This window comes from Dama dama, chromosome 29 (assembly GCF_033118175.1).
Source record: "Dama dama isolate Ldn47 chromosome 29, ASM3311817v1, whole genome shotgun sequence".
NCBI lineage: Eukaryota > Metazoa > Chordata > Mammalia > Artiodactyla > Cervidae > Dama > Dama dama.
This window is the reverse complement of record NC_083709.1, coordinates 68,330,424-68,343,764: the sequence shown is the minus strand read 5'-3', so window position 1 is coordinate 68,343,764 and position 13,341 is coordinate 68,330,424. Positions and strand designations below refer to the sequence as shown.

The 13,341-nt window shown below is 55.8% G+C and overlaps 1 protein-coding gene across 1 annotated transcript in view; it reads left to right on the top strand.

Moving 5' to 3' along the window:
* Positions 1–13,341, top strand: part of SHB (SH2 domain containing adaptor protein B) — a 132,975-nt gene that overhangs the window by 111,319 nt on the left and 8,315 nt on the right. The window contains 1 exon segment of the mRNA XM_061132184.1: positions 704–823. Within this exon segment, the coding sequence (XP_060988167.1) occupies positions 704–823 (120 nt within the window).

The window sequence follows — 13,341 nt, the reverse complement described above, 5'->3', positions numbered from 1 at the left end:
TTGGCCACCCCACCCCACCGCCTGCTCTCCTGAGTGACGAGCACCGCCCTCGGTCCCGCAGATGTCGCAGAGCCAGCGCGCACCCCTCCTGTCGGCACCCTCTGACGGCTCCCGTGTCCCTCAGAGAAACCAGAGTCCTCGCATCACCTCATGCACCAGGCCCCCAACCCGGCCCTGCCACGGGGCCTCTTGTGCCCCAGCGCCCACACCGCCCCCTCGCCTCACTCTAGCCGTCACTGGCCTCCTTGTTGTTTCCAACACATGCCGGGCATCCTGCTCTGGCTGCCTTTCTTCTGCCACATAGGCTCTTCTCCAGCTTCCTCCTCTGTGCCATCTTCCCTCAGCTCCTTCGGGTCCATACTGAGATGTCACCCCCTGCAGAAGGCTTCCCTCACTGCTGCTTGAGACAGCAGTCCCTCCCGCCAGCTCCAAGCCAGGCCACCCTGCTCCGTGTCCTCCGTGGCAGCCACACTAGACTGACGCACGGCGGGGAGGCCGGGTGTGCTCACCGTCCTGTCCCGAGGCCTGCACGCGGCCGGCACTCTGCCGATGTCTAGTGAGCGAGCGCGCACGGGACGTCGGCAGGGACGGGGACGCCGCCTAGTGACAAGGAGGCCAGGACGCCCGCAGCTGCCCTCCCGGGGGCAGAGGGGTCCCGGGGGGTCTGTCCCCGCTGAGCTCTGACCGCACCTCTCCTCCGCAGATGGTATCACGGGGCCATCAGCAGGGGCGACGCTGAGAACCTGCTGCGCCTCTGCAAGGAGTGCAGCTACCTCGTCCGGAACAGCCAGACCAGCAGGCACGAGTACTCCCTGTCCCTGAAGTGAGTAACCGCGGCGCCCCCGCGACGGGCGGCCCGGCCCGGCGTCCTGTCCCCCCGGGGAAACTGGCCAGCATCAGTGATTCCAAGCCTTGCTTTTCCAATTTGATTTCATTCTCCTGGGACACAAAGGAGTTGTTGTTGGTTTTTTTTTTTTTTTTTTTTTTTTATTCTCCAGTTCTGCCTCCCTTGAAGAGGAGGGGCATTTTCCTAGGATTTATATTAAATATCCAAGAATAGCTTCCACATCTGCCGTGAGCCAGGGACTGTAGAAGCACTGAGCGTGTCTCGTCCCTCCTTCAAGCCTCACAACAGCCCTTTGAGGGGAAACATCTTGTCCCCATTGTGCAGATGAGGAAACTGAGGCTCAGAGGGGGGCCAGGGCTGCCCCGCGGGGGCTGGGTCAGTACTCAAGGCCGGGTGTTTGACGCCCCCCGGCTCCTGCTGCCCCTGTGAGAACCACCCTTTCCTATGTCCTTGGCTACTGTTTGGGAAAGTCTTTTTATGCGTCGCACGAAGGTTGTGAGGAACCCCACGGAGAGCCAGGGAGAATCTTGCTGACATGATCACCTGCAGCTGCTTTGTCAGCTGTTGGGTCTTTGTGATCCACCAGATGCTGCTTTCAGGATAGGTGGCCCTGAAATAAGAAAAGGGTTTTTTGATTGAGGGTTTCATCCTTCAGTGCTGTTGCTGGATGGAACTCAACAGGTTGACTAAAACCCGTTTTACAGATAGGAAAAGTGAGGCTGGGAGAGAGGCGGGATTTAGAGTTAAGTGACAGAACTGAGATATAAACCTAGGTCCTTCAGCCAGCACAGACTGCCACAGATCGCTCAAGGACATCAGGGCAGAAGTGGTAGATGGGGCGTTATGGGCAGGTGAATTCCAGGTCAGTGAGAGGCGCGGTTCTCCAACCCTTCAAGCCTATCAGGAATCAGAGCCGCCTCAGAAGGTAGTGAGTGTCTCATCACTGGGGGTGTGCCAACCAGGAGCTGGACAACTGCCTTGCCCGGGAGGACGTCAAGGGGATTTCTGAGCCTCTGGGAGGGCACTCAGGGCAAGCGGCACATGGGTACTTCATTCTCCACCATCAGGCCTGGCAGCTTAGAATCAGGCCAGTTTTATTGCAGCCGAGGAGAATTCAGTGCGCTAACCTGTACCTGGGCTGGTGGCAGCCACAGTCAAAGGGCTGTCCCTGCCCCGGGGAGAGGGCAACCGGGGAGGGGTGCACCCCACTGCTCCATGCTGCCTCTTCCCGCCCCCACTGCTCGAGGTAACCTAGCAACCCAGGTCTGTGAGTGATGCTTCCGGATCGTCACCTTCCTGCCTCGGGTGAGCTGTGCCTTTCTGGGCTGCAGGAGGTGTGAGAGGTGAGTGACATCAGAGACGGGCCCGTGTCGCCACCCACCCTCCCTTGCTGACCCGGACAGACGCCCGCTCCCTGGTCTTCCTCACACTCGTCACACTGGCCGTCTCTGAGCTCCTCAGTGTACTTCATTCTTCCTGGAATCCCGTCGTCTGGGACCAGGCCGGAAGCGTCTTCCCTGGAGGGCTGATTGAAGGCACGGCGGGGGGGTGGGGCGCCCCACCCCAGCCCAGTCACTGCTGTGAGTGGCCGGGACCGGCGCCTCCGTTTATTCACTGGGAGCACACGAGGAGTCTGGAACCGGGGGTGGGAACTGCTCACACCAGCAGGGTCCGGCTCCCCAGCACCCTGAGCCGGCGCCATCCGTCCTGCAGACAGATGCAAATGCTGGCTCACAGGTGGTCAGAAGAGTGTGTGTCGCGGTTCTAAGGGCATAGTTCCCTTTGCGTCCCTGGACTGCTCCCTTCCCTGGACCCTCCTGCTCTGTCACAGGCTTACAGCCCAGGGGCCGGGTTTTCCTACTCCCTGACCTCGTGGCCTCGGCAGCCACATCACCTCTCTGAGCCTCAGTGTCCTCACCTGTACACGAGAGGCAGTGCTGTTCTCCGCGTAGACAGAGAGGCCCATCGGTGTCCCTGGCTCTCCGGATTTCCCCTGGCTTGCTGCGGCCAGATCCCCTGCACCTCCCGGGCAAGAGGAGAAGGTGGGGGAGACCGCGGGCACAGCTCAGGGGGGCCTGTGCTGGAACCTGGGTCAGAGCACTGTGCCATCAAGCCCGGGTTTGTCTTCCTGCACCGTCCTGTCTGCTCTCATTATCAGGAAGTGCAGTCTGGGTGGCTGGTCTCTGCCCACGGATGCCGAGTAGAGGGTTTAGTTTTGCATGCCTGTCTAGAGGCATTAGATCCCAAATGCCAGAGGGGTGGTCTTACCTGATCAGCTTTCCCTCAAAGGAGGCCAGAAGTGGGGAGGAGGGTTGGGCGGTCCATGGCTGGCCAGGGCAACCTACAAAGGGGAGTTGGGCTTGTTTTCCAGAGCAGCCCCAGTAGCCAGCCAGGCTGCCAGCCAGGGAGAGACACCTGGCATTCATCACTTCAACCCCAAGTGGAACTGCCTTGTTACTGAACGTCCCAGCTGCTTGGGGCAGGTGCCAGCTTTGCCAGCCACCATGGAGGTTTGGGGTCTCTCTGATGCTGAAGGCTGCCTGGCAGGGGTGGGGTGGGGAGTGGCATTATCAGGATTGCAGGGCATAGTGACATTGGAATTCTAGCTATGTTATCATGTGAGCCTTGGGCCCTGCTGCGAGGGTGTTCTGGGGAAGAGAGAGAGTTTGGGGGAGCGTGGCCCCAGGGGACAGAGCTCTCCACCCCTCCAGCCCAGAGGACAGAGTTCATCCATCCGTCCCTTGGCAGAGTGGGGAACAGAGGTGAAGACAGTCTCGCCCAGGCAGCAGAGCTCCCAGTCTGGGCCTTGTTACTTGCAGAGGGCTTTGGGGCCGGAGCTGGCATAAGGGTGAGAGGGTCTGGGGAAGCCGCAGGGCAGAGGTACATTGAACCTTAAGGAGAGGGTAGGTATTCCCTAGGATGGGACAGTTGGTAGGCATCTCAGGTGGAGGGGACACGCCAGGCAAAGCCCTGGAGATGCAGAAGAGCCTAGGCAGGGCTCAGGCCCCACAGAGGAGCTGAGACTCAGTTCTTAGTGACGGGGCCATCCTCAGGCTTCCATCAGTATGCCTAAAGCCCACTTCACCCTGAGTACTCACAGTGCTTCACAGTTTAGAAAGCCTGCACCTTGGTGTCGGGACAGCCCCACGGGGTGGTCGGGGCAGGCATCACTACCCTCATCATCAGTGTTGAACCTCTAGTGACCTCAGATGCCCAGCTGGTCCAGTCCCTTGGCTTTGTGGCCAGGGAGGCCAAGACCCAGAGGAGACTCACGACCAACCCAGCCACCCAGCGGCAAGTGACCTCACAGACAACAGAGATGGTGTCTGCGTCCCACTGTGGGGACCAGGCTGAGCAGCCACCCACCAGCCCCTTCCCCAGAAACGTTTCCCTGCACCCGCTGTAATCCACGCGGTGCCTGCCTGCCTGCCCCGGTTTCCCACGTCCCTCCATGGCAGCCGCCCCCACCACGAAGCAGTCTCACAGAGGTCCTGCCTCGTCACTTTTCAACACTGTCCTCAACCCCTCCTGCAGAACACTCCGTCTTCCCATCTCCAGCCTGACCCAGCAGGGCACTGGGCCATCGGCCGCCAGCACACACCAGTGACCCCTGCCACACTCACTCTAGCCTCGGGAAAGCAAAAGGTCGAGATTTTAGAAGCTGGCAAGAAAACATCACCCTCTTACACAGTTTCCTGTCTGGAAAGGCAAGCAGTGGGAGAAAGGGATTTAAAAAAAAACCCTCATTAAAAGAGTTCTTTAGGCACTTCGGAGTATGAATGACTCTTTGCAAGTTCTAGTTTCATGAGTTTTTGCAAAGGAATCAGGACAAGATGAGGGAAACAGGACTTCAAAGGCTGGAGGGTTTACAGCTGGGAGGCAGGGAGAACCAGGGCCTCATCATATGCTTGGGAAGGGGACAGACAGAGTGACCCTCCTGGCCTCAGCAGAGATGCCCCTGCTGCTTTGACCTGGGCCCAGCCCAGCTCTCTTTAGGCCCTGAGCTGCCGTCCCCAGTAGGGTACACAGCCCCAGGGAGGCCTCGAAAGGTGCCTTCAGCTTTCAAATCCCCACAGGCAAACTGCGCAACAACCTTGCAAATGTGGCCCAGATTCCGACCTCAAAAGACATTTCTGAACTTTCCATCAGATTGCAGCTCAGCCCAGATCTCTCAAGAGTCTTCCTCGGCCCATAAGCTCTGTCCCTTCATTTCTTGTCAGTTACTGGGCTCCAGTCTCCAGGAGCTCATAGCCCAAGTGGGAAAGAAGCGGTATTTACACCGGTGACTCAAATACGCACAGAACCTGTTTAAGGCTACCTAAGGCAGAAAATGGGCTTCCCTGGTGCCTCAGAAGGTAAAGAATCTGCCTACGTTATAGGAGACCTGGGTTCAGTCCCTGGGTTGGGAAGACCCCCTGGAGAAGGGAGTGGCTACCCACTCCAGTATTCTCGCCTGGAGAATCCCATGGGCAGAGGAGCCTGGCGGACTGCAGTCCATGGGGTTGCAAAGAGTCAGACACGACTGAGCGACTAACACTTTCACTTTTTCACTTTTCAAGGCAGAAAGTGCTCAGGTCCGTGAAAGGGGGAAGGAACCGGAAGAGTGGGTGTTGGAAGGCTGGGCAGGTCTTAAACCGTGGACAGGGCAGAGAGGACAGCCAGGCAGAGAAGGTGGCACAGAGACAGGAAAATGCAGAGCTTGTGTAAGAATAACAAGTAGCACTGGCCTGAGCCAAGGAGACGGGCGGCTGGTCATCCAGCCGAGGGGTTGGGGCTCTATCCTGTACGTCAGGGAGCATTCCTGGGGGTTTTGAGCAGGGCTGCAGTCAGGACCCCAGAGCTGTGCTCCAGAACCATTCGTGAACCGGGTGTCGAGTGGAGCCTCACTCTGCCTGCCCGTGCCCTCGCATGTCACAGACATGCCACTGAAGCTGGCACAGTCCAGGAAGCGGGCGGGAGTCCCGGGGGAGACCACTTTTAAAGATACAGAGGGAGGGACTTCCCTAGCAGTCCAGTGGTCAAGATTCTGCACTTCCAGTGCAGGGGGCTCAGGTTCAATCCCTGGTCGGGAAACTAAGATCCCACATGCTGCGTGGTGTGGCCAAAATTTGTTTTTAAAAAAAAGTAAAGATGTAGAAAAGCATGGGCTCTGCAGCCAGCGATACAGGGGTTCGAATCCTTGCTGCCCGCTCTGCTGCTGTGCGGTTCTGGCCACATGAGTTCACCTCCCTGACCATCACTGGGAAAGCTGTGTAGGCCACCCCCATGAAGTTCTTATAACAATTAACGCAGCCCAGCAGGTCCGGCCACAGCAAGTCCTCGGTGTGTGCCCGTCCCCGCTCCTCCCAGCTTCCCCAGAGCCTGTAGACATTGCCGCGGAGCCAGCGTGGGGCAAGGCTGCCCCGGGTTACACTCGCTGGGCGTGTGTCTGGGCTCTGGCTGCCTCCGGGTGACTTGCGCCAGTGTCTGTCCCCACCCCCAGTGCCGTAGAAAGAGGGTCCAGCGTTTGATTCATAGATCTGCTTCCCGGTCATGGTCTCCACGGTCAGGACCAGCTTCTCTATCTGCTCTGTCCTAAGGACAGTGGGAAGGCCCCACCTCCTTCTTCAGGTGGGGAGGAGGGGGCGAGACAATTTATCGAGAAAATGCCTCCTGGTCTGACTGCCAAACGAGGCCCTTCAGGTTCCCGCCTGGAGCTGGGAGGGTGTGCTGACCGCTGGGCAGCCAGTCTTCACCCAGCATATGCTTCCTGGGAGGGTGGTGTGTGTGGCAGGGCCAGAGGAGATGATGGGCTGTGTTCCAGGGGCGCTGGGGGCGCGTTTCTGTTAGGGTTGTTTTTCTTTCTTCTCTCCCCTCATTGATTTATATGGTAAAGGAGAGAGTTTTCAAACAGTAGGCATGTCTGGGTCTAGGCAGGCGGGCGAGTGATTAATCTTAGTTTGTTGCTGCTGACAGCCAGGAGCAAGAAATAATAACAGTTTGTGGGGTGGGGAGAGGTGGGGGAACATGGAAAGACTGTTCGCCCTTCGATCATCAGAGGGAGCACGGACTTCGCTTCCTTCTGCCGTCTGAGCTCCCCCTTGTTGAGTGGACGTCTGAGGCTTCGTCCTCTTAGCTCCACAGTGGCTGCTCCCATGGGCGAGCCCCCGGGGTGGTCTCCCAGACCACAGTGGAGGCTTTCCAGCCATTGTGGGCTTCCCTGCCCAGCATGACCTCCTGCCCCAGAATGTGGGGCTCTGTCCCCACTTGCCCTCCTCCCCAGGCTGCCCCTGAGGGCTTCAAGGAAGGTGGGGATGTACCTCCCGGGGCACTGCCCGGCTCTGATGACCGGGACCCTAGTTTCCTGGCTGTTTGCCCCCATGACCCCCTGACTCTCTGCGCTTCCAGGTGGGTGTGAGGGCTGGAGGGGGGGGTACCAAAGAAAGAGAGGCGGGGGTCAGGCAGACTGGCCCAGAGGTAGCTGGCTGACCCCAGGCAGACAGTGATGGCAGGAGAGGGTGCGGTAAGGAAGCGTTTTGACCTGGGCCTCGGGGAATGAGGAGGGTTGAGACAGTTGGGAATGGGCAGGGTAAGGAGCTGCCCATGCTGAGGAAACGGCAGAGCAGGAGGAGAGAAGCTGCCTACTTTCCAGCCCAGTTTTCAGCAGATCCAGTCACTAACATCCTCCCCCATCTCCCCAGAATAGAGGCAGCTCGGGGCAGCAGAAGACATGAGCTCTAGATCAGTCTGGTGTGGGCTTTTGAACCCCAGTTCTGCCGCTTACTAGCAGGACGGTCTTGGACAAAGGGACTTAACATCTCTGAGCCTCGGTTTCCTCATCTGTAAAATGGGTTTTACAGAGGCATTCATGAAGAGATGATGTCTGCGAAGTGCTTGGCCTGTGCCCAGCAGGCAGTAAGTTAGTGGTAGCTCACTGTCTTTGTTACAGACTTGGTTACCGCCATGGGTCATTGAGAAAATAGCTCGGTGTGGCTCAGTACCTTGAGAACTACCTGAGTGTCCGTGCCCACATCTACTCCCCTTTATGGTGATAGGATCGCAGAGTCCATGCAGACTGCCTCTGGAGAAAATCCTGCATGCTATGACTGAGACAAATCACAGGGCTCATGTTAAATCCAGGCTGCCCTCTTGATGACCGTGTGACCTTGAGTAAGTCACTTAACCTCTCTGATCTGCCGGTTCCTCATCAGCTCCTGAAGATGATGACCACTTCAACAGGCAGGCAGAACTAAGGCCAGAGAGAGGAAGAAGCTTGTCTGCCTCCTAGCTTCTCAGCCAGGCCCCGTGTTTTGGCAGCATTTGCGTCAGCCTGAGACAAAGGGCAAGCAGGGGAGGGGGGTGTCTGTGTCTTTGCTCTTGCTACACGGAGGGTTTCACATCCTTTCAGGGCTGATGGAGGGAAAATGAACTTTCTGCTCAATTAGTGGACAGCATGTTTTCGCCTTCTCTAAAAGGTTTAAAGGAAATGGTGCAATTAGGAGCTACTGCTGTAGGCAAAACAAAAGGCTCCTCAAACGTTCTGTGCAGGAGACGAAATGAAAACAGTGAACTCTAGAGACAGAGGTTTTCAGAAGCCCCTTCTGACGGTGGCTGAATCTGGAAGGCAGGTCGGGGTGGATGGCTGGCTGCCGAGGAGGCTGCAACAGTTCAGCGAAGGACTCGGGCAGTGGGAGTAAACAGAGGTCGTGTCTTGGTCGAACTGAAGAGGGTGAGAAAGAGCAGGGAGCCTGGGGCCTCGTTCAGATTTCTGAACGGCCGGGTGAGTGGTGACTCCGCCAGCTGCAACACGGACCTGGAACTGTCAGTTCTGAAAAACCTAGGAGACTCATCCTAACTCAGGACGCGTTTTCATCCCTGCCCCAATCGCTGCCCCAAACCCAGAGGCAAGAGGCGCCTGCATTCACTGCCCGCCCATTGTCCAGAGCACCGGCCGGCCTGGCAGCGCCCCGGGTGCCCGCTGACGGGCTGGGGTTTCCCCTCCTGACCTGGCGCGTGCCCCTCCCAGCCAGGCACACCGCACCGCCCTGTACTCCCCCGAGAGCTCCCTAGTCCTCGCCAGCGTCTGAGCCACCCCGATTACATTTACAGCTGGTTTTTAATTGTCTTGTATCAGCCCACATAAATCTGCCTGCGAGGCTCACCTGCCGGGTGGCAATCGGGGAGCGGGGTTGGGGGGCGGTTCCAACTGCCCATCCACGGCCAGGAAGCCTCCCGTGCCCGGGGACAGCTTCCTTTCTGAGGCACTGGTCTCTCCAAATGTGAAAAACATTTCTTTCCAGTCACATTTCTAACATCTTGTTAATAGGATTTATTTAACAATGTTTTTGCAAAAGCCATCTGGGAAAGGCTTGTTTGGGAACTTGGGAGGGCACTGCAGGTCCAGGCCATGGTGACAGATACAGACCTCATCGCTGCCATCAGGGAAGGGGCAGAAACGTGAAGGACGCAGTCAGGGGCCGGAGGACCAGGGCCTGAATCCCACTGCTTCTGCCAGCTGTGGGGGTCACCCAGTGAATTAGTTCACGTCTCTGAGCCTCACCCCCGAGGTCCAGGGACACAGCGGAAGGGAGATCTCTTTGTAAACCCCGAGTGGCTATATAAATGCAGGTGGGGTTATTTACAGAGACTTGTGCCTTCCCCAGGGAAGTATTGGGGGTCTTATTTTGCTAGTAGCTAGGTAAATAACTAGATGTTCCCCAGAGGAGATATAACCAGCCCCCTCCTTGAGGCATTTGGTGGGGCTTGAAGCACCCGGCTTCATTCAGTAAAATCTCAAGGTTTCCTGTTCCCCACACCCTCAGGCCCTTGCAACCAGAAGAGTCTTGAATCATCCAGGTCAAGACCCTGGCTTTCGGATGAGAGAAGCAGGCACAGGAAGGGAAGAAGACCTTCCCAAGGTCCCGCAGCGAGTTGCTGGCGGAGCCCAGATGTCTCGACTCCCAACCCAGGGTTATTACCCTTCTGAAGCCCCGTAGCACTATGTTTTCTTCTCTCATTTTCTCCATAAACGTTCTTGGTATTTGCGGCAGGTTTATAAAATCGGATGTCAGATTTTATAGCTCTCGTCTTTGCTCCCACAGTTCAAATTCTAAAGCTATAAAAACGATGTTTTGTTGTGTGTGAGTGTGTGTCACACTCACACACGCGCACACTTTGTGCCTCAAACCCGTCCTTTGCTGGGCCCCCCCCACCCCCCCACAGTGAGCAGCCGCCAACCTCCTTCCAGCCGAGGGTGCTTTCTGCCATTTTTAATGCCTTTTTAAAAAAAATTGCTTCACCCAGGAGGAATATAAGAAACAATTGGCTTTGGCAAAGCTGGCTTATTAGAAATGCTTTAATTAGAACTTTTTTTTTTTTTTTTGCTTGCTATTTTCCTTTTGAAAATCCACACGCTGCTCACGGCTCCAGGCGGCTTGGGGATCAGCCTGTCCCATTCTCAGCGCAGACTTTGAGGGCAGGGTGACAGGTCAGCAGCCTAGGTGTCCCTGCTGCATTCCCGCCGGGCACCAGGCCTCCAGCTGGACAGGGAGACAGAGGGACAAGAGTAGGTGAGGGCTGTGGTGGAGGGAAGTGTGGCAGGGAATAAATAAGAAGAAAGTGAGTCTGACTGGCGGCATCTTGGACGGCTTCCTGGAGGAGGTGGTGTGTGAGCAGGGCTAGGAGGATAATAATGTATTGGGAAGTAATAGCAAGGCCGAAGGGCAGTTGGGTTTGGCATTAGGGGAGAGGTCTCTGCAGTGTCCCCTCTCCCTGTGGTGCCAACTTGAGTTTCCAGCTGTCCCCTCCATGTCAGCCCCCCTTGGCCAAGGCGACTAGACATTTGGCCCGGGTGGACAAAGATGTGCCTCATAAACTCTGAAGTCCTGGTCAGCTCTCTCTCTCTCCCCACAGCTTTCTGCATTTCTGGCCCTTTCTCTCACCCACAATCCTTTCCCACCCCCCAGCTTGCTCAGAGCAGTTGTGTGCGCATCGTTTCCAGCTGACACTAAGGTGTACAGCCCACCCTGGCTGAACACAGCCTCCCAGGGGAAAATGCATTTACACGGTGCCAGGTAGGCGCTTTGCAGTCCCTGGTACCTGGTGTCAGAAACTGATTTGAAGAGGCTTCCACAGCGTATCCTCTAAGGCAGGTAGACTTGTGCCAATAACAACAATTAAAAACTTGGGGCAGTTTATGAGTTCTGACACAAGTGATGATCAGACCACTGAGGCGGCAAATGCGTGAGGTCGTATGTGCCGGGCACACCCGCATTTCAAAAACAGTCTCCAAATGTGAGCATAATCCCATTTTGAGTTCAGATTTTCAAACTAGAGAAATGCTTCTTCTTGTCCTGAATTGTTCCAGTCTTACCCCCCAGAAATCTTCTGTGACAAAATGAAAGTTGACCATTTCACTTCTGTGGTAGTTATGCTTTTAAAAAGCCATCAGTTCCAATAGTCAGTAACTTTTTGGAACTCAATTACTTGCAGCCATGCTGAAAAAAAACTGTAATTAATGTGGTCAAACCCTAGCCAAATAATAAAATGAAAGCTTTGCTGTGTATCAAGGCAGAAATCAATTTCATTCGGGAGCAAAGAGCCAGCGATTTAATTTTGAGAGAACGCTCTACCCTGTGGACGGAGGTAGTCAAGAAGCTGCCAGAATGGATGCCCAACGTGAGAGGATTCACCCTCCAGAGCCCAGATTACGAAGGGCTGACAGTGACCTTTCAAAATTACATTTGCAAACCTTCCAAGTGTGGCCACAGCCCATGGGCATTTGCTTCTTCATGTTCTTGGGCTGGTGCCCTTTGGGGTTTGGGTCAAGAGGTGCATGTTGCCTGACCCACTGACACTCTCAAGCCAGTGAGATCCTGTCCTTTGGGATCAGGAGGAGGAGGAAGACAGTGGACTCTGGAGGTCAGCAGACACCAGAGAGGAGTTCAGTGGAGGCTTGGGGTGTAACATGGTGCAGTCATGTCCAGACAGCTGGACTAATGGCCAAGTGGGATAGACTCACGGGAGCAATGTCCAATTGCAGCCCCTGGCATATGAGAGATCGTGAGCAGCAGGGGGGCCAGGATGGGAAGGGCTAGGAGCTTCTGCCCTCTGAGGACAGCTGGAGAGAGGAGCAGCCTCGGGTCTGTACCTGCTCTGGGCCCCGCTCTTCAGGCAGGCCTTCTCAGGGCAGGCGGAGCAGCTGTGGCCTGCAGGACCGTGCTAAGTCACAATTCAGCTCAGAACATAGAAGGACTTTCTCATGGGGAGAGCCATCAAAGGTTGGAAAAGGTGGTCCCTGTAAGGAGTGAGCTGCCCAGTGCTGTGGGTGAGCAAAAAGCAAACACTGGATGTGAGATGTGAGTGTGGACTTTGCATCACCAGATAAGAGCTAGAATGGTGGTTCTCAAACTTGAATGTGCATCAGAATCTCTTGAAGAACATGTTAACGGCTGATTCTAGTTCCAGAGAAGCCCAGGAAGCCACAGGCTTAGCAAATCCCCGGGGACCTTGATGTAGGCGTTCCAGGGCACATTTGAAGAAACTCTGTGTTTGAGAAACCTGCACTTCTCTTCCAGCCCTGGAGCTCTGGGGCATCTGCAGTGAAGGTCAATCGTTCTGTTTAATATCTGAAGTCATTCTTTCCTCATCGCATGGTGTGAGCATCTTCTATGTGCTGAGTTTCAAAGGTTTAGAAGTTTGTGGGGCCTCAGTGGTCACCTCGTCCTCTGCCTTTGTTGTGTAGATGGGAGAACCAAGGCCCAAGAGGGCAAGAGCCAGGGGTGGGACCAGGTCTCGACTTCCTGCTCAGGGCTCTTTTCCCTTTTGCTTTCAGTGAATTTAGGGAACATCATAAAGATCTCCCCATTTCACAGATGAGGAGACTGTGGCCCAGATCCCCAAGGCTTACTGGGAGCTTTTCCACTGAAAACCACTGGTCACTGTCTTTCACATGATTTGCAAAAGGCCTTTGGCCAGGGCCACTTTGGCTTAGAGTCAAGTGTGTGCCTTTGAAATTCCAGGAAGGAAGAATGGATCTTCAGGTTAGAGGCAGGGCTGCTGAGCGAACAGATCTGTTTTAGTTTGCAGTTTTTAAAGACCTTTCTGGATTTTCCTTCTTTACTTGTTTTTGTTTTTTTTAAGTAAAACTGTGAGTTGGGTCAGATGCTTTGTGGGCGAGTCCCCTTCTTTGCTGTGCTAATGAATCCATTGTTCAGGTATGGAGGACAGCCCCACCAGGAAAGGAGTTGGGTCCTAGGATAACGAGGGCAAGCGCCGTGCTTTAAGGACGGAGATGAGAACTGGGGTGCAGGTGGGTTGCTGTCTCCCTGCCCCTCCCTGCACGCCCACCTCCACCCTCCACCCGGTGCGGCATCCCTGCCTTCTCAGAGCATACGGAGGCTATGGGTAGTGCCCTGTGGCTGATGTCACAAGGTGGGGGTCATACCGGGTTTGCTGGAGGAGGGGAGCAAACCTCCACCCCTTTCTGGGCCTCACGTCATCGGTAAAATAAGGTC